Source organism: Poeciliopsis prolifica, unplaced genomic scaffold (assembly GCF_027474105.1).
Source record: "Poeciliopsis prolifica strain line A6 unplaced genomic scaffold, Auburn_PproV2 SCAFFOLD048, whole genome shotgun sequence".
NCBI lineage: Eukaryota > Metazoa > Chordata > Actinopteri > Cyprinodontiformes > Poeciliidae > Poeciliopsis > Poeciliopsis prolifica.
In genome coordinates, this window is record NW_026562423.1 from 3,164,410 (window position 1) to 3,188,754 (window position 24,345).

Below are 24,345 nucleotides of genomic sequence, written 5' to 3' on the forward strand. Positions count from 1 at the left end.
CTTTTCTTTTTTTCTTTCTTTCTTAATACTATTATTTGTGATGAATGGGCAAAATGCCTGCTGACACAGGGGACAAAAGGTACTCAGAAGCTTGAGTTGTGCTGATAACAGAGCTGCAGAGCAAGCAGAGCTGATAACAAGATGAGGCTGTACGCTTTAGTCACCTGAATATCAAAAATGTTAAAGGTAGTCTAGTTAAAGTCAGCTCTTCACAGGAAACTAAAGGTAAGTCATGAACAAACGCTTTTAAAAAGGCTCTCTGCTGCACTCTGCTGGTGAGCGAGCAAAAGTGCAGGTCGAGACGAAAGGGGAAATTCAACATTTTCGTGATGGAAGTTTGTCAACGGGCTCGCACTGAATCCACGGTAATATTGTGAGGGTCATCGTTAACGTGGGAACGCAAAACACCAGGTGCGGAAAACGGGTGAGAGCAAGGTTGGCCCCTGGTCAGGTCATCACCGAGGATATTTATAAAAACAAAAACAAAAAAATAAAAAATACCTCGTAAACGTTTTTTCTTTACTTTAAAAAAAAAAAAAGCCATAACTCCTACTCCTATCGAATATTCTCATTGAGAAAAAAAAAGGTAAATAAGACGGAGACAGGAAATCGGCGCTGCGCAGTTCGTCACGTGCGACCGCTGGTTGTCGTGACAACGACAAACTAACAAAAGTTCCCGTTATTATTATTTTTTCTTTTCTTTAAAGCCAGGTTTCAAGCCTTTGCATCGCCTCTCAGACGAAGTAGCTGGTTTTGAAGACATCCAGAGCAATGTCGGACGAAAGCTCCGAGGACTTCGAGGACGACCAAAACAAACTCGGGGTGAGATAAGGCGAACGCGTGCGTTCACTGCGTTAGCACCGTATTGTAGCTGTAAGTTAAGGCTAGCTAGCATTGAGCGAACAGACTCGGCATCCGGCTGTTGTCTTGACTTTCTCTATGTTTTGTGTGCGTGCGCGCGCGCCCGACTGGTGCAGGAATATGAAGGAGGGAGAAACGATATAGGGGAGAGACACGGACTCGGGAAGGCTCTTCTACCCAACGGAGACATCTACCAAGGATACTATGAGAACGGAAAGCGGCACGGAACCGTGGGTTGCGATATTGTTTGGGGGGAGGCAGGTGGGAGATTAAATTGCGTTGTTTCTGGAAGCTTTTTTGTGACGGTTTTATCCGACAGGGGACATACCGCTTCAGGAACGGAGCAAGGTATGTCGGAGAATATGTCGAGAACAAGAAGCATGGACAGGGAACGTTCTACTATCCAGATGGATCCAAATATGAAGGTGAGGCCCTCCTGCTTTTAGAACAAATTGTTAAAAAAAATCACAAAAAAAACCAAAAAACGCCACTTTAACTTTTAAAATCTATCTTGAATAAGCAAAGTAGCCCACCAATAAAGTGGTGTGTGCAATATAAAATTCAATAACTAATTGCGTTGTATCATGAGAAAGAAATGAGAAAGACAACATTATGATTATTATACCCTTCTTGAAGTTACAAGTGTACTGATATGAAGATTTTTGGACCATTTTCCTTGACGGGAAATCAATAGACAAAATCTTTAGGACCAGTTTGAATGATTATTATTAATATTGTTTTTTTGCTCTGCTCTCAAAAAATAAACTATCTCTGAAAAGTAGCATGGAATATCAGATTTAAATGTTGTGGTTTGTAACAGGTCCTTATATATTTCGGGGGAGAAGCTTATATCTAAACATCAGAATACAAAGAAACTGTCAATTTTAAATTCAACTTGGTTTTTTTTTTTAAGTTCCTGCATTGAACAAGTCCTTGAAGTTGTTTTACAAAACAACTTAAGTGTATAGCCCCAAAACTGATCACGTTTTTCTGACTGAAAGTAATAATAGGGTTTTGTAGTAGCCTAACATTTATTTCTGTTAAATTGGTCTTTTGGTTATACGTCATATAACTGCAACAAAGCAACGGTCATGTGGATCTGTGAACAATTATTGCAGTTTTTCTCCAATCCAGAAATTTTATACTTACTTATATACTAGGTCATATTTGTCTTAGGACACTTCTATATAAGAAAGGGCTTTGTGACATCAAACAGTGACTGGTGGCCATCTTTTATCGAACAGGAACTTGGGTAGAAGACCAGAGAGAAGGCCATGGCATTTACACCTACCCCAATGGAGACACTTATGATGGAGAATGGCTGCAGCATTTGAGGTATATTTATGCACTCAATAGCCATAAAATTGTATTACCTACCAATAAAGTATTGGCCCTCCTTTTGCTGTCCAAACTGTGCAGTCCCAGTGAGGCATGGACTCCTTTAGACCGCTCAAGCTCTGCATTGGTATCTGGAACCTAGAGATTACAAGGAGATCCCATAAATCCTGCAAATCTGGGCAAACACTGCACAACATTTTCCGTTGTATTCTACACCTGTTCTAATGTTCTCACATCAAGCAACTTGACTGCTCACACTGTAGGTGCGGCACGTTGGACTCTTGAATACAGATATGCAAAGAAGAAGAAGAACAAAAACCTAGAAGTGTGGAGACGCATATCCAAAAATGAGGGAATGGTCAACAAAAAAGACCAAAACATTCTTCCTTGGCTAATGTTGTTATTCTGTGTAAGAAAGTGTAAAAGAAGCACTCTTTTAATCTGCGTTCCAATGTTGCCACATGCAACACATACCTGAACCTGAGGGGTTCAGGTAAGTTTGGATTATGACCCTAATTCAACAGGAAAGGTGATCAGAATTTACAAGCTTGATTTTTGTGCAAATGTACAAAAATCAAGCAAAATTTTTTTCGCATTGTATCTGGAATCAAGCTAAAATCTGTCCCAATCCCAAAATTATTGGATGCTTGGAAAAAACAGTTAAAAATCAGCCAAAAATTACACTGTGTATACCTAGTCTAATGTGCTGGCTAGCTGCATCATGGATCAGACTAATTTGTCCAGCACATTCTACTGATGCCATTTATAAAAGAATGGCCAACTGTTCGGGTAATTTTATTTGACCAGGTTTTAACCCTACACAGTTATCAGTTTGGACGAGTGACAATGAACTTGAAACATCTAAAATGAAGCCTTGGTGTAAATTCAAACTGGAAAACTCTGCATCTCGATCATCGTCATTGACCTATCTACATCGAACCACGCCACACCACGGCTCGGTGGACCGAGCTGTAGTCAAGCAACCTCTGCCTCTTCTCCACCTCCACTCTCCTGGCTCTTCAGACACCCATCCTTCACTGACCTCCACCACCAGTGTACAGGACCGTTTGAGTCTCTCCAGATTGAAATCAGTGTTGTGTGATTTCCAGACATGGTCAGGGCACTTACCTCTACAAGGACACCGGTGCAAAGTACACGGGCACATGGGAGAATGGCAATATGAATTCAGCTGGGGAATACATCTACACGAACCACAGATACCAGGGCAACTTTGTCAAGAACACTGTAAGTTTGGATTCACAAACCGATCAACCAGTTTCATGTTTCATATGCATGGTAGACTGAGAATGTTGTTAATGGTGCAGCGATGCACTCAGAAGTACAGTGGTGACCAAATGTTTGGTTTTGCAAGTGTGAAAACCACAGTCCAATTTGCAATAGATACAACAATATTCTTTCCTTAACTGCTAGTTTACCCTGCGTAGTGTTGACTAGTGACACCATTAGATAAATTAGGCGTCTTTACCAATTTATGGAATCATGTTTTTCAGCCTCAAGGACCTGGAAAGTATATCTTTGACATTGGCTGTGAGCAACATGGAGAATACCTCAAACCAGATCAGGTAAATCAACACTTATTTCAACCTGTGGAAATCAATAAAATATATCAGTACTGTAGAGGCAATAAATGTTTTTTTAAGTTTTAAAAAATGAGTTGCCATCAACACAATCTCCCTGCATTTGCCTATCATTGAAAGCGCATGTTGAATTTATTGGCTGCTGGTAAGCTTGTAAGAATTAAAGAATGCGCGCACACACAGTGTCTGTCACACAGACACATTGCCACCTGACACAGCATCGTGCCAACTGTAAACCTTCAACCCGTGGACACTGAGCAGAAGGGTGGAAACATTTTCTCTGGGAAGTCAGAGGCCATGGAGAAGGTGCTGCTTCTTCTTGAGTCAATCCTGTGACTTCTGTCTGTAGAAGTCACAGGAGTGTGTATGTGGCTGTAGATGATTCAGCCACATATATGTGTTGCACGCTGTGGACCTTTTGAACCTTTTACAACTTTGGAATCCTTTTTTCCAACTTATTCATTTTGCTCCAAATTGCATGTTTTGCTTCATGGCACACTTGCGATTTGTTCCATACACGCTAGTCAGGTATAACATTACAACCACTTTAATATCTCTTCAACCTGGCACCTGTGTGTGGGTGGCACTCATGACACTTCAAATATACCATAGATTTTGGTGTGACAATTTTGTCTCCAAAACTGCAGCTCTTGTTTACACCATCGGGAATGCTGTCATAATTTCCTGCCTGATTTGTGTGAGATAAGTTGCAATGTGTTATGGACCATTTTCTAGCATTTCTTCTTGATTGGTCTGTGTCTCCCTCTGTTCTTTGTAGGATCAACCTGAGGAAACCATAGCCTCTGATGGTGGCCCCAAGTGGTCTCCTGTGTATATTACTAGCCTGACAACAGACAATGTCCCTGCACAGAGAAATGAAGGGGAACAGCAGTAATCACATTTCCAAAATTGCCATTTTGAAGCAGAAACATTTTACCAACCCCCCCAATACCCCACCCCTACAACTAATTAAATATTCAGAAATAAAACGTTTGAATGGAAACTAAAATCAGTATTGTTTTTTTATATACTGGACAGAAATCTTATATATAGATAAATAAATATGGTATTTATAAGATCTTCTAACATCATCTCTACTTTATTCTCATTCTCCTTACATATTAGTAAATTTATTGTAATAATGCATTAAACGTCCTCTTTTTTTTAGACAATGTAAATTACAACCACAGAACTATTCTTCTTAGACTTTTAAGGGTTAGTAATACAATTTTACAATGTAATTCAGTTATTAGTTTACACGACAACGCTAATAAATAGTGTTTGTAACTGAGGCATTTCAGTGGTCAAAAGGGACAAAGTGTTCCAAAATTATTGTAATTAGGATTTCATGGCGGAGTAATTCATTTTTCTGGAGATATTTGTCGTATTTTGGTGCCTAGCTGTTCACATATGCGTTCCCATGAGTATGTGGCTTTTATTTTGAAAGACTGAGGCACCGGAAGTAGTTCAGTTGAGCCGCACTCTGAAGTGCAGCGCTCAGCCTTGGCGTCAAGTGTGCGCTGGCGGTGTCATAACGTGGGACTGATCCGAAAAACCGAACGGTATGTGAAGGTGATACAGGAAGCGGGGTCTCAGGTCAGTGTCGGCGGACGCAGGAGTCCCGCTCTTCGGCACAGGAACTCCAGCATGGACCGCTGCTCACAACAACCGGCGCCGCTGTTCACATTCGGCGTGATCGCCGACGTTCAGTACGCGGACATGGACGACGGTTTCAATTTCTCCCGGACGAAGAAGCGGTACTACCGGAGCAGCCTGAAGCTGCTGCGGAACGCCCTGGACAGCTGGTCAGACTCGGCTGTCAAGCCCGCGTTCGTCCTCCAGCTCGGGGACGTGATAGACGGCTTCAACAAGCCCAGCGGCGCCTCGCAGCGAGCGCTGGACACGGTGATGCGGGACTTCGCCTCCTGCCCCGTCCCGGTGCACCACGTGTGGGGCAACCACGAGCTTTATAACTTCAGCAGGACCCAGCTGACGGGGTCGCCGCTGGACAGCAGCCCGTACGCGGACCGGAGACCGCAGCAGGGCGACATCTACGCCTACAGGTTCAGCCCGTTCCCCGGGTTTGTGTTTGTTGTTCTGGACGCCTACGACGTCAGCCTGCTCGGCGTACCAGAGGCCAGTGAACGTTACAGCAAGGCCGTGAATCTGATTAAGCTGCACAACAACAACGAGGATCTCAACTGTCCGCCGGGTATGTACCGGGAGAAAAACACCATGTGCATCAAAAGTGACGGCCAGGCTGTTACCTTTCTTTACAAAACTATTTAAAACTGAACTTTTTTCTTTCTTTCCACGTTTTCTGGTTAATTGAAATTACAAACATAAATTCGCTTAATGGAAACATGAAAATCTGGAAGAAGAAAAAAAAGTTTACAACCATGTTGGAATAGATGTTTGCTGCATGACTCGATCAACTTCCGGACGTTATTACTGGTGAAAACCCAGAAGAAGACAGGAAGTGGAAGGAGGATGATCCGGTTTTTTGATTGTTTGTTTTGATTCTTGACAATGTGCAGCTGGCTCCACCGGAGCTTTCAAGCATTGCACAGTTCACAGGAACTCTAGTGTCATATCGGCGTGTTGAAACCAAGGCGCTTCCGTAGAGAGTAATTCCAGAAGAACAAAGCAAATTTTCTAGATTTAATTTTTGTTTGTCAAATGACTGTGCTGAGTTTAAAACTGCAGAATCCCATTTTACTGGCAGAATCCATTCAATCACATGCATTTTAAATAATAAAATACATCTGAGTCAATACAATACACAAGAATCTGGTAGCTAGCTTGTGTGTGTACTGCCAGGGTATTTATGTTGCTAATTGGGAGGCAAATGATAAAGTGAAAAAGTTACTTAAAAGTAACTTAGATTAGTCAGTGAAAAAATCCATCCATCAGCGAGAAAATTTGCATCTCTCTTTTCCCTCCATCATTTGGGTCGTTACACATGAAACGTAACTCCCCAAGGAAAAAGAAGAAAGCAACAATACACGTTTACAAAAAAATAAAATTGCAAATATAATACCACACAGTCACCTGGATACGTAACTTTAATCTGATTATTGTACTGTAAGTAGTAACGCGTTAGATTGCGCATTACAACGGGTCAGATCAGAGGAACGCATCGATGACACCATTTGTTTGACATTTCTCCTCAAGCTATTCACGGATCTGTCATTTACCATGTGTGTTATGTGACAGGTTCACACAAAGCAGTGTATAATTATGGAGTGGATGAAAAAAAAAGAAAAGATGGCCGATGTTGCATTTAGCTCCATCCATCTTGACGAAAACCCTTCCCACAGCATTATGCAGCCACCACCGTGTTTTGTTGTTAGACTGGTGTACAGTGCTAGCTTTCCTCAGCGCTTTGCGATAGAGGTCAAAGTTCAGTGGGGCATTCTTACACACGTTTGCTACATGCGCTACTTTTCACCATTTTCCTCCTGTGCTGCTGTGTGTTGTATCAAATCCTCAGAAGGTCGTGGTTGGGGACTTCAACGCTTGCTGTGCTTTTTCGTAGAGTCGCCGTGCCACAGTCGGTTCACGATGTTCAACGGCGGGTTCAGTCAGGAACAGCTGGACTGGCTGGACTCGGTGCTGTCGGAGGCGGATGAGAGACAAGAAAAAGTTACTCTCGTCAGTAAGTGACACCTGTTTCTGGCTTATGCACCCAGAGGTTATGGCAGTTCTGTTTTTACGTTACAGTTTTGCTTATCTTTAGCTTAATTTGAACCAGGCTTAAGTGGTATTAGCTGAAAGTTGCATACAAGTGGAGATGAACGGGATAGTTTATGAGAGAAATTATTTAGAGATGGTTCTAGATAACAGTTCCCCATTTGTCATATTGCTCAGAAATTTAATTTAAAAAAAAAAAAACAGAAAAAACTTGTAAAAGTCTGTTTTTTCCTCAGGCAGATTGAAAGCCAGCTAAAATACGGTCCGCGAAAAGTCACGGAAGCAAAAACCAAGTAGCAGGTGATTGCAAATGTTTTATCTCTCGTTTCCTTACCCAGGTCACATTCCGGTGCACCCCGGTTCCACGGATTATGTCTGCCTCGCGTGGAACCACGAGGAACTCCTGGCCATCACTCGCTCCCACGGCTGCGTGGTGTGTTATATGGCTGGCCACGCCCACAGCGGCGGCTACTGCCTGGACACAGGCGTGCACCACCTGACGCTGGACGGGGTGATCGAGACCCCGCCCGACAGCGACGCCTACGCCATGGTCTCCGTCTACCCGGACAGGATGGAGCTGACGGGGAGCGGCACGGTCATGGACCGGGTGTTTCTGTTTTCCTGATGACGTCATTGAAATGTTCCGCACATTTTCTGACGGATTTTCTGGGTCACTTTAACTTGACGAGATGTGCGTCTTGTAGCAGAACACTAAAAAATGAAGTAGGAATATGCTACTCGTGCAGCGTCTCCCAAAATGTCTTGCACTTAAATTTGAACCGAAAGTAATGTGCACATTTATTAATATAGGAATTTATTTTTAAAGAAATATATGAAGGTGTTGGTTTGTATCTCACTGTACAGAACTGAGGTTCTACGAATGGGTAGTTATGCACTGACGTAAGCGCAGATCTCAGATTTTACTCTGGAAATTCGTGACTATAATAAAAAAAAACATTTACATAATAAGTTTTACATTGAATGTAGGCAGTGTGTGATGCATTCACTTGAATTTGCTTGCATAATTTTTTTTTTGAGTGTGAGGGTATGGTGTGCATCAACAGTGTGCATTTTGTATTTCCTTTCTTTACATTTGAGGGTGTAAAAAGAGTGACTTTAAGGCATTGATTAATTTACTTTAAGTGGTGGGCTTCAGTAACTTGATGGAGGTAAAAAAAAATTAAATAACTATATTTGGAGTTTATTGCAAGTTTCGTTGATCTGACTACATTTGCAAAAGTATGCATGTCATTTTCAAATTTTACAAGGAAACCTACAGTCCTACAAATTCAAAGGTTATAAATGGTTCTTCCAGAACTTCAAAGTGGCAAAATGAATTGGTCCAGTGAAGGTACAAACACTTTAGAGAACTTTAGGTGTCAAACTCCAGTCCTCAAGGGCCGCTGTCCTGCAGTTTTTCGTTATGCCACAGGTACAAAACACTGGAATGAAATGGCTTTGTTACCTCCTCCTTGTGTAGATCAGTTCTCCAGAGCCTTGCTAATTGCCTAATTATTCTATTCAGGTGTGGTGCAGCAGAGGCTCATCTAAAAGTTGCAGGACATGGGGCCCTTGAGGACTGGAGTTTGACGTGCCTGTTTAGGGGTATATACTGGAAAAAAAATTAAAACGTTAACGCTCAACTTTCTTTCTTCTTGTGCCATAATGTGTATTTTGAAAGAAAAGGAAAATTCTGGGTGTTGTTTTGCATAAAGTTAACCCAAACAGACTGATTTAGCGCAGATTTACCACTTGTTGTGACATATCCACCCAGAGAAGACTGAAAGACTCCTGTCTGATAACCCATGCAAGTCTATTCTTGTATTTGGGAGATCGTGATTCGACTTGCACAGTCTTTTTAAAGAAAAAAAAAGTCTTTTTAAAGACTGTTCAGCGCAACATTGAATGAAGTGTATATGCATAAATAAAAGAAAAACTCTGGTCATTCTTCTGTTTGGATGAAATAAACCAGAATACAAAAAGATTAATACAGCAAATTTTAAATAAAGGAATCCACATTTATTCAAAAAGAAGTTCATTTTATACAGAGAGAGTACATCAATGTTTCAGAAAAGGGGGTGGTAACCAGGATTTTCGACCGTCCTTAAAGGCAGCAGCGGCCCAGACGTGGCCGTGGTACGGCTGCTGCGTTCAAGTGACGCAGTGTCCCGTCTAGAGGCAGGGCAGCCAGGGGAGGGCGAAGTTTCACTCTGCATTGCAGCCCGAGCGCTGGCTGCCGCCGGAACACAACAATGGCGACTCCCAGTCCGAACGGCAACTCCACGGGCTCCGGCAATATTCTGGGAGCCACGTCGCATCACCTTCACCAGCAGACACAGAGCAGCAGCATGCAAGGTAGGCGCTTATGGCTACTCTCTCGGTCTTTTACCGTCTCCAGCGTAGATAGCCAACTTAGTCGGGAAAGGTAGCTTGTGACTTCCCTGAGGCTAACCCTCCTGTCCACCATGGTCAAATGGGACTTATGGACGGTTGTGTTTCCGGTAATGACGTTCAAAATAAAGTACGCATACTCTTTGTCACGACAAATGTAGAGGACTTGTATGACAAATGAAATACAAATGTACAGGGTAGTTGAGAGAGCATTGTTATTTCTTTGCAAAATCGCCAAACACCGTAAAATGTAGCATAGATATAAACATAAGTATTGTAGTCAAAAGTGTTCGTAATGTGAAAACTGCATAAAGTACATTCTGTTGTAATATCAATGTGCAAATACTTGGTATATATAATCAGTACGCTATATTTCAGGTGCTGCGTTTTAAAACTCTTTGCAGTGCCATGCTTAAAAGTGTCACCTTTAATTAGTATAGCAGTATATCATAACATTCATAAAATATATCAGGTATGTTTTTTTTTTCTTTTAAAAATAAAAGCAAGTTGAGCATCGTGTATATGGGTGTTATTTTTATTTTTGTGAAAGCATTTTGGTTGTTATGACATAAAAATGTCATGCAACCAGGACAGCGAAAAATAGTTCACTGCTCAATTTACAACTGTGAAGACTTGAAACGTTATAAAAAGTAAAAATAAAATGCCTTTTACGGCGGCTTTTATTTTGAATGTCCATTTGCGTAGTTTCCGCTTACGCTCTGGCTGATAGGGTTAGCTTGCAGTAGCTCAAACACTAACGCGACTACCGTTTTAGCAATTGACGTTGAAGGGTTAACAGAGTTTCAAGGCAAACAGTCCTGTTCGGATATGTTGAAACGTTTCTATGCTACGAGACACAAGTCGCTTGTGTTCAGAAGTACTAAGTGTAAAGATGAACATTGGAGTTCTGACGTTAACTCCAATGTTGTTAGCACACTGTTGCTACAACAAGCACAAGGCCCTTCTGTGAAATGAATTTCTCGCCCCACGCAGGCCACCGTGACATTACACCCGTGTCAGCGCCCAAGTCTTGCGTCCAGGCTTGGCAAACGCCAAACGTGTTGCTCGTAGTTGGTTATTTTTCCGCTGAGTCATAACTCCCGTTTAGATGCTGTTGGTCACGGAACGACCTGAGCGTTTCTGTTATGCTAACCCAGCTCGGAGTTGTCAAAATCCAGACGCGCAAACATCAGTGACATTCTAAATGTTCTCGAACAGCGTGTTCGTTGTTGATTGTAAGCGCGCTTTGCTGCTAATTGATGAGAAACGGTGGGCTTAGACGCGGCTAAACTCACGAGCTAACAGGTTAGCAAGCGAGTTCCATTATCGGACAGGAAGCATATCCCACGGGTTGGTAAAAGTTTCAACCAGCTAGACTTAATCATTTGTCATGGCTTGCTCTTATCCCCCCCTTCGAGCTCCCCAAAAAGTGGGAAATGGGTCTCTATTAAGAAGTTCACTTGCATTAATCAATGGGCAGTTATTAATCTAATGCTTAATATTATCGTTTAAGTTTGAAGGTATTTTGGATCCGTCCAGGATACAGATTATATACACGTATGCTATTCTGAGCATATTCACCTCCATCACACGCATTTTGTAGCTGTCTTCAAACTTTTGGCCTAATTCTGGCAGGATATTTGACCATAAATGAGCTTCTTTGCACCGACATGGCTTTGGGATTTGTTTAGCCTTCCTGTTATCTGCAAATCTCTCCAAGAAGCAGGATTAACAACAAAAAAAGACAACTTTCATATTAAATACAGTTTCCAACCTAAAATCTTCCTAGACCCTTTTTTTTAAATAGCCTTTCTATTAATGTGTATATTGGCAAATCCAAGACGTCTTTCAATTTGTCCAACAAGTCGTTCAATTTATTTGAAAGATCAGTTCAAATAAATTGTTAAAGGCAGAAAGTCTTATTGCGTCCATTCTCTTGATTAGTTTATGCAAACTTCTGACCATAATTCCATTAAAAAATATATAAATTCTGCAAAAGACATCAGACAGGCCTCCTGTCCCATAATGGACTCACTTATGGCAGCTCCTGATGCAGTCTTGTGATGAACAGATCTAAGTTGCATGTCCTTACTCTGTGACTGGTGTCTAGTGTGAAATGTTTTATCTAAACCTTGCAGAAACCAACACCTGCTGGAGATGTCAAAATGAAACAGGTATTCACTTTTGTTTTCCGAGGCTTTAGCCTTCTTCTAGAGGATCTATGTTTTTGATGTTGATGGCCGTTTCTTGGCCAAGACACTCCTTCAGCTTTTCCTTATCCATCCTCTGTCATTAATTTTCCCTTTTCTTCCACTTTTCATTTGTGGAAAAATTCACCTCCGTCTTATCATCCTGTCTGCATGTTGCCGAGTGTTATTTATGGATGTTTTTGCGTCCCATATCCGGAGTTTGGGGGGAAAAAAATGCTATTGTACACGTCAGATGGCAACAATGTCTGCTTCAGAGACGCTGCATTTTTCTAGTCTGTTGGAGAGAAGCGTCTCATCCCAGCATACAGACTGTCTGGTTCCACTGGCACATGTCATTGCTCACAAATTTTAAACTAGGTTCCTACGCAGTCTGGAAACGTCAATGGGTTTTACAGTTTTCCAGGTCTGTACAAGTATGGAAAAGTAAATTACATCAACTTTTTTTTTTACCCTATTGTCTAAAAAAAATTATGCTTCTGCTTCCTTGCATTTTTCTGTATTTCTATTATTCTTGTCCTTCCCTCCTTCCTTTTGTTCTTGCATCCTTCCTTTGTGCCGCTCTTCCTTCTTTGTATTCTTCAATTTTTTTGTTTTTCCTTACTTTCTTCATTGTGTATCTTTCTTTTTTTGTTTCTTCCACTCTGAGATTTCCAAAAGGCTGCTGACGTCACCAAATCCATTTTGACCCACAACAGAAGGATAGAAAACTCATCAGCATAAAGCATATTGACTCGTTTTGTAACGCAGTCGGCAGTCAAAAAGTAAATATCTTACACTGACTATGTGGAAATGTCCTAAAAATATCAGTTTTTCTCACCAAAAACTGACTTTATGAGTGTGAGGTGGAACCACAATAAGATGTTAGTATGCATGTACAAAATATTCCAAAATATTCTTAGTGTTGATTATAGGAAGCCTGGGGCAGTTGCTCTGGGCAACATCAGAATTGGGGCGCACAAGCATCTATTATGTTAAATTAGCAAAGTTCTATTACTTTTTTTTTTTTGCTTCCTGCTTCCTTTTTCTTACTTCAGAATAAGAGTCTCAAATATGGACAAATGTCTAGCTGAAAAGCACACATTCATACTCAGACTCCAGCGACTGGAGAGGGCCTCTTGAGACACAAACGCGGTCATTTCTAGCAGACAGGTTGTTTTATTGCTGGAGATAAAGTCATCTGCCAGTGGAACGAGACAAATACTACATTTTTGGTCTGTAGCCGTCAAAACATCAAAACCAGCACCAGTCCTCTGTCCACTCATTTTCCACACACATGTACACAGCAGACCCACTGCAACCTGCCCTATATTCCACTTGCTGAAAAACAACCCACTTGCGCTGACGTAGGCCCTGAGAAAATGTAGTAAAAACGCTGCCTTTCCCCCCCCCCCCCCTTTTACTTCAGGGTTTCAGATAAGCCTGTCCGGAGTGCCCCAAAGTAAGCACTTAGAGTTTCACTCAAAGCACACTGACTTCTACTCTATGTTGGAACACGTCAGTAGTCTAAAGTGGTTTCCACTCTGTCCGGTGAGCCAAACTCCAGATTAGACACTTCTGATATCATCACCCAAACGGGTGGTGCAAAACCGGGTTCAGAAGGGACCACTGTATTCTACTGAAGGAGCCTGTGTGGTGTTCTGGTGGTCGGGTGGGAAGCTAGTGGAGGGTGGGAGTCTGTCCACTGTTAACTCTCAACACGGCCACCAAGCATTCCTTTTGCACTGGGGGCTTAAAGGTTAAGGGATCCGTTTGCGCTCCAGCTGGTCGGTCACGGCATGGCACTTAACCTCAGCACCTGAAAGCGACACCCTCACCCCGGCGCCGGTGTTAAATTCTCCCAAGTCCAGTCAAAGTGTCGAGTCATCGGTGCTGTTTGAGTGATGGGAACGCTTTGGTAGAAGACCAAAAAAAAAAAAAAAAGTAGCTGTTTGGGGGTTCTTGCATATTTTAATCAAACAGGAATTTCCAATGTCAATAACACACACTGCATGCCATTTGTTTGAGTTTTTTTTCCCCTTCCATAGACGTTGGGAACCTCTGTACACAGGGTCATTCTGCTTCTGTTCATTCTTCTGACATTATGAGGAGCTTCAGATAACCCCAGATATTTGTTTCTTTATATATTGCTTATTGGGCATTTGGGTTTATCTCAAGTCAAGACACGCATTATGTTGCATTCTGTACACAGGGGCATCTCAATACATTAGAATATCATCAATAGACTTGTCACTGTAGCAAATTTTGCCAGGTGATAAACTGCCCCAGAAAGTATTGCGATAAATGATAATGATGTTGATTGAGACAATTTTCAAGCGATTAAACGGTTAAAGTTAAACTCCACATTGGAGTTGGAAAAGCTAAAACGCAACCACAAACGATAAATAAAAAGACACTCTCCTGAAACCATCACTTTGAATTCTATGTAAACAAAATTGGCTTTGAAAAAAAATATGAATATTAGAATGGAAATAATCTAACTTACTTCATTACATCATGCGATGAATCAATTGCTTAATCATCAAACATTTCCTTTCATTTTACTAACTCGGATTAAAAAGAGAAACTCATGTACTACATCACTTCATTGCACACAGATTGAAATAATTTCTATTCATTTTCATAATTACAGTTCACCAATGATGGAAAGTGAAACGTTTTCTTTCTCTGAATACTGCAGAAATCTAAAAAAAAAAGTGATTTTATGACAGACATGTTGCTTTAAGACCCACCCAATTCTGAGTGAGACGAAAGAGTATTGAATTGTATCGTATTGAAAATACATTTTGTGCAATATAACTACTAATTTTCATGAACAGTAAGCCTTTAATCACCAAAAAGAATAGTAATAAAGTAATTCAGACTGTGTGCAATGAAGAGTTTGATGTTTTATTTAAATCACCGGTTCTACTCTGATGTATTGAGATGTGCCAGTTTCGGCTGTTGGCATCATCTGGGTGACCTTCCTCCCACTCTGTGTGGCGTGCATGTTGTGGCAACCTGGTTGTGTTTTTCTCTCTCCCTCTCTGTGTCTCTCTGCCAACCAGGCAAACGTAAAGCTCTAAAGTTAAATTTCGCCAACCCTCCGGTGAAGCCGACCTCCAGGCTCCCGCTTCATCCCACGGCTCCATCGTTCCAGAATCCTCACATGTAAGTAAAGGCGGGGAAGCCATGGAGGATTAAAAAAAATATATATATTTATTTTTACTTTGCTTTACTTAATTACAGTTTGTTTAAATATGACGTGACTGAGGGCGCCCTCTAGTGGTTTTTGTGCAAATGCCATTTTCAGCCTGACAAATTCACTATAGAGACTTTCTGAAGATGATTCTTTATCATTTTTCCATTGGCCAAAGCAATGCTGATAATTTGCTATTGTATCCCTTGCTTTGCAGTTTTTGCCCACAAAGTTTTTTTTTTTTTAAATTGTTTTACTTGATTGATTTTAGTCCTAAATCCTGAACTGACTTAATTCTTCCTGTTTCCATGCTAATGATCATTTGGGGAAAAAAAAGTTCAAACTTGACTTAAAAAAAAAACAAACCAAAAACAAACGTATCAAATAACAAAGCAGTTTTTTAGCTGTTTTGGACAAAATGATCCAAGTATCAGAAATGTCTATTATGTTTTTTTTCCTCATTATGTCGGGATTTAAATTTTTTAAAGTGTTTTTTGTTTCCATCATTTCCCACAAACATCAACGTCCCATAGAAGAAAATATTTTGATTCTCTTGTTTGTAAATGTTTGTTTTTTCATCAAGCATTTGATGTTTTAGGTTTATTTCAAAACCTAAAACTAGGAATATCATGGATTAAAACAAAAAAAAAAAACAATCTTAAATTTCCTTAAGTAGATATTAATGTCTACACTAAAAGTTAACGTAACGAGTTTTAATTAGCTGGGGGCAAAAAAACTACTTTTTGCTTTGCACGTCCTGGACCTAGACCACACAGGTGAATATTTTATGGTCATCTCTGCCAGAATGAAACAAATGTTTTTTAACAGATGCTGGTTAAGGTCTTTCAAACAATTAGCTTAAAGTCCCTGCATTTATACCTTAAGACAATAAAAATAAAAATGTCCAACAAAAAAAGTTGGACCCATGTTCTAGTGGAGTCTTTTTGCTGCTTTCAGTTGAATTTATGAAGTTAGACGGCAGCTAAATACTAAAGTCTTTAATCAGAATTTGATGAAAATGTTTCGCATACACAGCAGCTGTTTAAAATAGAGTTTATAAGTAAAGTTTGTGACTTCACAATAAAGCAAATGCTGATGATGTCACGGTAAGACTCCAAACTCTTTCTTTGTTTGCCTACAGCAACGGTTCTGGCTTTTCAGTATTTGTTTTTTTTTTTTTTTTAAATTCACCTAATTTCTTCCTCCTTTGTCATCGTCCGGCCTCTGCTGACTGCACCCGCCTCCGTTGGTGTAGAGAGCGCCTGCGGACACACAGCATCGAGTCGTCCGGGAAGCTGAAGATCTCCCCGGAGCAGCACTGCGACTTCACCGCGGAGGACCTGAGAGACCTCGGCGAGATCGGCCGCGGCGCCTACGGCTCCGTCAACAAGATGGTCCACAAACCGACGGGCCAGATCATGGCAGTCAAGGTGACTCACGCCGACCGCGGAAGGACGTCCCTGTGATGTGATCTGGACGTTTTCAGTTCATATAGCTGACCGCGTGCGACGCCTCTGTGTGAATTTCCCCCCAGAGGATTCGCTCCACTGTGGACGAGAAGGAGCAGAAGCAGCTGCTGATGGACCTGGACGTGGTGATGAGGAGTAGCGACTGTGCCTACATCGTCCAGTTCTACGGCGCCCTCTTCAGAGAGGTCCGGAAAATTCACCATGATCTCGCTTAAAGGGGCAGTATCACATAAAATCAACTTTTTTTTTTTAGCTTTCCATCATGTTATAATGTTATTCCCTCATCAAAGACACACCTGGAGTGTCACCATGACACTTCCATTATCATTTGAGAAATTATTTAGTTTCCATGGCAATGCCTGAGTGGACCCAGCCCCGCCTTTGAGTCAGAGCTGCAGTTTGTTTCCAAACTTCAGATTCTGTGATGACTTCCTGAAGGCGGCATTTCAGAAAGAGGCTCAATTTCAAGGCATTAAATGAGGAAGTAACATGTCTTTTGCCATCGCTGACATAGAAATAATATTTTTTTTTTTAGTGTCTTAAGTTAACATAGTTACTTTATTATGTTATAAATTGGCACTATATTTCTGTAAAACATAATACTGCCCCTTTAATCTTTAAAATATACTTTCCTACTAACAGTTAATGTTTGTTGCTGTTGTAAAATTTCTTCCCTTCTTGCTTTTTTTTTCAGGGGGACTGCTGGATTTGCATGGAGCTTATGTCTACCTCATTAGACAAATTCTACAAATATGTATATTGCATATTAGATGATGTCATTCCAGAGGAAATATTAGGCAAAATAACATTAGCTGTAAGCAACCGTGTTTTCTCCTTACAATTTACATGGAACAATTCATGAAGAAGATGACCTGGAGATTTGATTTTTATTTTTATTTTTAACAGACCGTTAAAGCACTGAATCACTTAAAAGAAAACTTGAAAATAATTCACCGAGGTAAGTGTTGCATTTAGCTTTTAGGTTCAGTACCTAATGTTTGCTTTTCATTTCTATCAAACTGATTTATTTTTCCCGTCATGGCAGACATCAAACCTTCCAACATTCTAATGGACAGAAGGGGAAATATCAAACTGTGTGACTTCGGCATCAGCGGCCAGCTGGTGGATTCCATAGCCAAGACTAGAGATGCAGGCTGCAGGCCTTACATGGCAGTAAGTGCCAACCGCTTAACCTTCAACTAAATTTGTGGCTCGTTTAATGTACATAAATAAAAGTTGGGCCCACGTATTCAGCGATAAATGCACCTTAGAGATTTTTAGATATGGAGAAACAAAATTCTTCAAGCTTTTTAATGCGTTGTACTATCAAAGCTGAAAGAAAAATAAATACATTTTAATGCTTTGGCCTAATTTAGTAGATGCCCTAGCCTTAACTAATGTTTGTCTGAAAGTAGTCAGTTGTGCTTGATCCCAGAATTGACTGGAAAACCTTAGAATCTGGAACAAAAAATCACATCTACACATTTAAACCAAATTTTCTACTGGCGATGTGTTGAAATGTGCTTATTTTCTTGTAATTTCAATATTTCTGAATTCACAACTGATCTAGTTATCAGGTAATTAAGCTGAAATGAAATCTGCCCTGTCTGATCTATTTTGTGTGAATGTTTTTTTTCCCCAGCCTGAACGGATAGACCCCAGTGCTTCCAGACAGGGCTACGACGTCCGCTCCGACGTTTGGAGCTTGGGAATCACCTTGGTAGCCGATAAGATCTCCAAATCTGATCTTAAACCGCAGCTCAAACGAGGACAGTGAGGGTTGCTCATACCGTTTTGTTTTTTTTTTTCTTTTCTGTGTTCCAGTATGAGTTAGCCACGGGAAGATTCCCGTACCCCAAGTGGAATAGTGTTTTTGATCAGCTGACACAAGTGGTGAAAGGAGAACCTCCACAGCTCAGCAACTCGGAGGAGAGGCAGTTCTCCCCGAAGTTCATCAACTTCGTTAACCTATGGTGGGTGTCATTGCAGGAAGCAGTTTTGCCTCGTTTTGTTTTTAGCATCTGCAGAACAAAAATTGGACGCTGCTGATGTCAGGGTCAGATGTCTTTCCCTGGGAATGCCTCCCGCTTTCCTTCTGTGCCTTTTCAGTTTCTGGCATGTAAAATCTGACCTGCTTGCAGTGATGGATAATTGGCTCTTTCTTTTTTCTTTTTGTGCAGCCTTACAAAAGACGAGTCAAAGAGGCCAAAGTACAGGGAGCTTCTGGTGAGTGCCCTTTCATTAGCTTTGTTCCGGAGCTGGATTGAAAAGAGTTTGGTCATAATTTGAAATATGCTCTGTTGTGAAAGGCTAAACTGACTTGTGGCAGAGCACTTGTTTCTTTAGTTCAACTTGTGAACTAAAAGATGCGACAAAATCTTTTGTAAAACTCATTTTGATGTCACAGATCTGTCTACAAGAAACTAATTAGCCATGCTAAAGACATGGTTTAAGTCTCTAGTTTAGTCTTTTCAGGGTTTAATTTAAGCAGGAAAATTGGAAAATGTTGTTTAATTTGAAACTTATCCATATATTGAGCATTACTGCAGTTTTTATTCTGCTGTCAATCTCTGTTAAAGCAACATTTCTCGCAACAACCAAACACACAAGATCCCCAACAGTAGTTCCCTATATGGTTGTCGCTGAGTAAAATGTGGTATTTAGCTAGTAAACTATTCTGACGTCTGAAGGAATGCCTCTAAGGAGTTTTGAGCAATTAATTTTCTTATTTTCTGCAGTTGGTAGCTGTACTGCATTTCTAATTGTAGCATTTTTATAGTCAGAAATAACGAGGCCATCCTGCCTACACCTATGTTCTTTAAAAATATGACCCACCTAGCTATTTTCTGTAATTCAGGAGTTTAAATAATAACAAAAATGTTGAAAACTAAACCCGTTTGTCCCAATGTTATTTACTTTTTTATTTTTTATTTTCCTCTTTTTTTCTATGTCTCTTCTGAACACTAAAAGTGTTTTTCACAAAAGTGCCAGACTTTTAAAAACTTTTTCAAACGGACGATGGTCAGAAACCTTTGTTGTGGACTAGATGGGTTTATGAAAATCAAGACACAGCAGCCTAATTTTGCATAATCACACATCCACCAAACTTTACTTAAACTCTTTTATTATTATTATTTAAACTCACAATGTGAGCTGAAGAAGTGATAGAAAAGGAAGGCAGTGTGAGAGGAAAAACATAAACTTAAGTAGTTCTGTGGTAATTTTTAACCCAGCTTAGCACTCAGTTAGCCTTTCTCAGGAGCATTTAATTTTTTTAAAAGTTTTTATTGCCACCTGCTGGTATAATCGTATAGAACAATAGTTTTTCTCCTCAAAAATAAAGAAATTACAAATTACAAATACTTGCACCTCTAATACTGTAGGCATTTAGGCCATATTTAACCCAAAATTTGCTCACCAAACCTGGAGCCGTTTTGATCTCAGCGACACCCAAACGAGCCTGAAGCTTCTTGCCTCCTCTCTCCCAGAAACACCCATTTATTCTGATGTACGAGGAGCGCTTCGTGGACGTGGCCAGCTACGTGTGTCGCATCCTGGATCAGATCCCCGCCTCGCCCGTCTCCCCTATGTACGTCGACTGATGCCAAGAAGAGCGTTCCCATTGGTGGAGGAGGGAGTGGGGTGGTACACTAAGCTTTGTGATGCGGCGCTTGTCAACTTAGCCTTCAGTTATGTAGGATCACCTGTTTGTTCACACGTTCCAAAGAACAAAGGAATTCAACTTCCCAGTGCAATGAGACGAAAATCCTCCCCCTCAACAAAAATAGAAACATTTTCCAGTCATTTTAAGATCTCAAAATAATCTCTTAAAGTTGCTGCTTCAAGTGTCTCTGCTTTATCTTAGTAGAGTGAGGTGCATCTTGTTATGCGACACAAAGAATAGTGTGTGTGTGTGCGTGTGTGTATATATATATATATATATATATATATATATATATATATATAGTTCACAAAAAAATCTACCAAATAAAATTGTGTGGCGCTCATGATGTCTGAACGAAACGGCAACCTAGCGGATTGCACGTTATATGCATATTTGTCTTTGCCTAAAATGACAACTTGTATGGATTATTGCTGATACACCTACTGTCTAAAAATCACACACTTTCACACGTTTTGCTGTGAGCACCTTCACACACAGTCAATGAATGGATATGCAAATGTTTCTTTTTGGAAAGCTTATGGTAGCGTGGCTTTACTTTTTTTTTTTTTTCTTCTTCAATATGCAATCTGTGACGGCTTGTCTTAAAACGTTTTATCTTCTTACACCTACTGCAGTGCTGGGCTCAGTGTGTGAGCTTTGACCTTTTTGTTTAAGTCACTTAACTAGGCATGTGCTGTTCCAGAAGAACATTTTCAGTTCGCTATTGATGCTAACCACCCAAAACAAAGTGCACTGTTAGTTAATGGCTAAGAAACGGGGGAAAAAACCAGCATTGTTGTGCAAGAAACTTTACCAAAAAGAGGAGTTTATTATGAGATTTTTGTAAAAAATAAACAAAGTTAATGTTGAAATTAGGAGCTTTCTGCGACGTTGATTATTTCGCGTAACACGTTGCTAAATCCTATTTGTCCATAAACTTTTTGTCAAAGCAAGCGCTTAACAGCTGACACATGATTTAACTTTTAGGTTTGTTACACGTAAAGCTGTTAATCTCTGGAACTTCGATTGACTTTTCTTTTTGTTTTCCCCCCCAAACTGATTAAATATGTGACCTGTAGTTGTTACTTTTTATCCAAAGAAACTCGCAAAGCATTGAAAACCAAACATTTGACCAAATAAATTAAAAAAAAAAGAGAACCAAAGACCTGTTTTCTCTGAAAACAGGTTTCATTTGCTATTTGTACATTGACATATAATATATACATTAATAATTTAGCTTACCATTTGTTCTACAAATTCCTTTTTTTTTAAGCTTTACTTTTGACTGGCTGTCATAAATACCACAAGTTACAGTTGTTTTTGACATACATGCGTCATTGCTAAGTGCCAGACAAAGAAGAAATGATGTTTACTGTTTTCATATAAATGTAGTACAAATGAAAATAATCCATACTAATAGTGCTTTTGTTCATTTCGCTAGCTAAAGCTGTCACATCGAACACGTAAATGCATTACAAACGGATAGTTTGTTTTACTAATTTGGCAAACATGATTTAGTTTCCACCACAAACTGTTCTATTCATATTAGTGCATTTGTTGAAAATCATAGAAGGTTGTTCTGCTGCAGAGTCCCGCTCATTTAGCATCATGAACATCATCACCAGCTGATTTCTGAAACGGGAAGACGCTTAGTTCTGTGACTGAAATAATAAGGCAAGACACACAAAGACTCAAACCTGAAGTTAATCCAATGCTACGTTGCCTAATGTAAAGTTGCTTTTGGATGTTGTTTTCACTGATGTAAATAGATGTGTACATAGCCATCCTCACCTGCTGTTCTTGGCAGGTTTTGCTCAGATCTTCTAAGGCTCGTTCCTAAAACACGGTCATCATGTCAGACAGGAGAGGAGATGTGGCTTCGTCCTGAGAAATGTCACCATATAGACTGTTTTTTTTTTTTTTTTCCTCCTCAACAGCCTGTCTTAGCACTGTACAGTCAAACTCACCCATACAGATCACAGATGCTCCATGCTGCCACCCACAGGCACACGGTAGTAACTACAGCTCCACATGTTCTGACAGCTTATGTCTATGAAAGAAAAGAAATAGAGTAACGGTAAAATGCTGCTAATCACATGCTACCAACTTCCATACCACAACCGCTGAGAGGAGGAAGGACCCTCCTCGCTTCGTCTCCCGCCCTTTGACCCCTCAGGTCACCCTGGAGCCTGCATGTCCTCCAGTGATTCAGCAAACGTCTGGGCTGAAGCCATCGTCCCATTTCCCTGCCTATCAATTTGTTTGACCCAAACGTGTCCTAGAGCGGCAGTCAGACTTCAAGAAGTAAGCTTAAGTAAACACTTAATGCAACACTACAGAGATCCATCAGGCAATAAATTTAAATGTTTAGGAAAATATATGATGATAATAAAACACCCATTTGGTGATATTGTAATATTGCAGTCTCCTAAAAGCAAATGGATCCTGCCATTGTGGCTTAAATCCAAAAGGAAATGGTATTCTTGATTAGGTTAATTTATTTTGGCAGTTTATTCTCATCTGCTTTGTTTTTTTTTTCTCTGGTGTTGAGCCAAAAGAAATGTTTCAAATACTTTAATGGTGCTTTAATAGTAAGAATGTAGAGGATGAAACTATACCAGCACCCTGTATGACATTCGAAATGGGCTGTATGCTCAGTTAAATGGGCAATTCAACTATAGCAGTTTACAAGATTAGTTCAATCGCATTAGTCTGTTGGAGTATTTACTGGTATTGTTACATTTGGGATAGTCAACGAAAATGCATGTTTGGTTTATTATGGGTCTGTACAGCCGTTAGCCGTGCCATACCTCCCATTGTGTGGGTCATTTTGTTACCTAGTTGGGAAAGCAAAACATTACAACCACCAGATGAAATTCTGTCATAAGGAGTTCTTGTCAGGCCTGTACGTTTTGTCTCCTTCCGGAATGGCGGTAGATGGCGCCGTTATTACGGGATGCGTTTCCAGGAAGTTCACTTGCCACTGGTGAATATGAGTCTCCAGGGTACATGTTGTACAAACTGCAATTTACCAGAATGTTCATATTAGAATATAAGATGATATTAAGGGCAATGAATATTATAATGTATGTTTATTGAGGGTTACAATAAAAGTTCCCCATGAAAAAGACTGAAAATGTGTCTGTCTGGTTGTGTGCTGCTTAGGAACATGAATTTAAAAAAAAACAAAATAGCTGTGATAATTTTTTATTGCTCTTTCAGCAGAATACAGAAATAAATCCATACTTTTTTTTTTTTTACAATAGACAAAAGGTAAGTTGGTGGCCAAGCAACATGGAAGCTTCTGTCAGATTTGTTTTTTTTTTTGCTTTCTGGCCTTGAATAACGAGAATTATGGCGATTAAGGCCAGATGGGTGAACAGAACTGGAAAACATATTTAAGACAGAAAGTGAAAACACCTTTGAATGTGATGGAATCAAAACTGTGTAAACCACTAAACATGTCCACAGGTAAAGCGTAAAACGGTCAAAAATGCTCAAATCAAACCTGATTTCACAGAGTGGATGGATGACCCACCATTGGGGCAACACTTGCACATATTTTCACTTTCATTTCTGTGTTGTATTTGTGGCAGAAGCAGTTCAATATCTGACTCGAGGCTAATACTGCATTATAATTACTCAACTTAGTTTGGATCTCAGGATTAACAGTTTTCAAAAATCACACAATAAAATGTGTTCACAAAATTACATGCCATCAGAAAGGCAAACAAACATCTTGAGAGTAGCATCCTTCTTACTCAGGACCGCCATATTGGATATGTTTTGGGGTTATTGCAGTTGGGAAGGACGCCGTCACTCTGATTACATCTGTTGTTTGACTTTCACGCGGCTCTAATACCATTTCTTCATCCCATTCACTAAAAATGGGGTGAAGAAACGGGTCAGTTGAAACCAGAACCGTGTCAAAGTGGCAATGACCGTA

At 40.3% G+C, this 24,345-nt stretch overlaps 3 protein-coding genes across 6 annotated transcripts; all 3 read left to right on the top strand.

Moving 5' to 3' along the window:
* The first annotated feature begins 619 nt into the window (after positions 1–619).
* On the top strand, positions 620–4,794 carry rsph1 (radial spoke head component 1). Its single transcript, XM_055057417.1, has 7 exons — positions 620–822; positions 978–1,091; positions 1,181–1,286; positions 2,106–2,196; positions 3,309–3,444; positions 3,711–3,782; positions 4,576–4,794. The coding sequence occupies exons 1-7, from the start codon at positions 772–774 to the stop codon at positions 4,690–4,692; spliced, it is 687 nt and encodes a 228-aa protein (XP_054913392.1). The 5' UTR covers positions 620–771; the 3' UTR covers positions 4,693–4,794.
* Positions 4,795–5,250: 456 nt separating this feature from the next.
* Positions 5,251–9,133, top strand: adprm (ADP-ribose/CDP-alcohol diphosphatase, manganese-dependent). Its single transcript, XM_055057422.1, has 3 exons — positions 5,251–6,009; positions 7,336–7,455; positions 7,829–9,133. The coding sequence occupies exons 1-3, from the start codon at positions 5,445–5,447 to the stop codon at positions 8,113–8,115; spliced, it is 972 nt and encodes a 323-aa protein (XP_054913397.1). The 5' UTR covers positions 5,251–5,444; the 3' UTR covers positions 8,116–9,133.
* Positions 9,134–9,698: 565 nt separating this feature from the next.
* On the top strand, positions 9,699–23,529 carry map2k4b (mitogen-activated protein kinase kinase 4b). Of its 4 annotated transcripts, XM_055057419.1 has the most exons (13): positions 9,699–9,845; positions 12,020–12,055; positions 13,497–13,529; positions 15,136–15,238; positions 16,522–16,696; positions 16,801–16,920; positions 17,430–17,549; positions 17,642–17,693; positions 17,781–17,908; positions 18,378–18,455; positions 18,560–18,708; positions 18,916–18,961; positions 20,224–23,529. In XM_055057419.1, exons 1-13 carry the CDS (start codon positions 9,743–9,745, stop codon positions 20,335–20,337), a joined length of 1,257 nt encoding a protein of 418 aa, XP_054913394.1. In that variant the 5' UTR covers positions 9,699–9,742; the 3' UTR covers positions 20,338–23,529. The 4 variants fall into 4 exon arrangements, with proteins under 4 accessions (XP_054913394.1, XP_054913395.1, XP_054913396.1 ...); XM_055057420.1 differs by lacking the exon at positions 13,497–13,529; XM_055057418.1 differs by having other exon boundaries at positions 9,816–9,845; positions 13,497–15,238.
* The last annotated feature ends 816 nt before the right edge of the window (positions 23,530–24,345 follow it).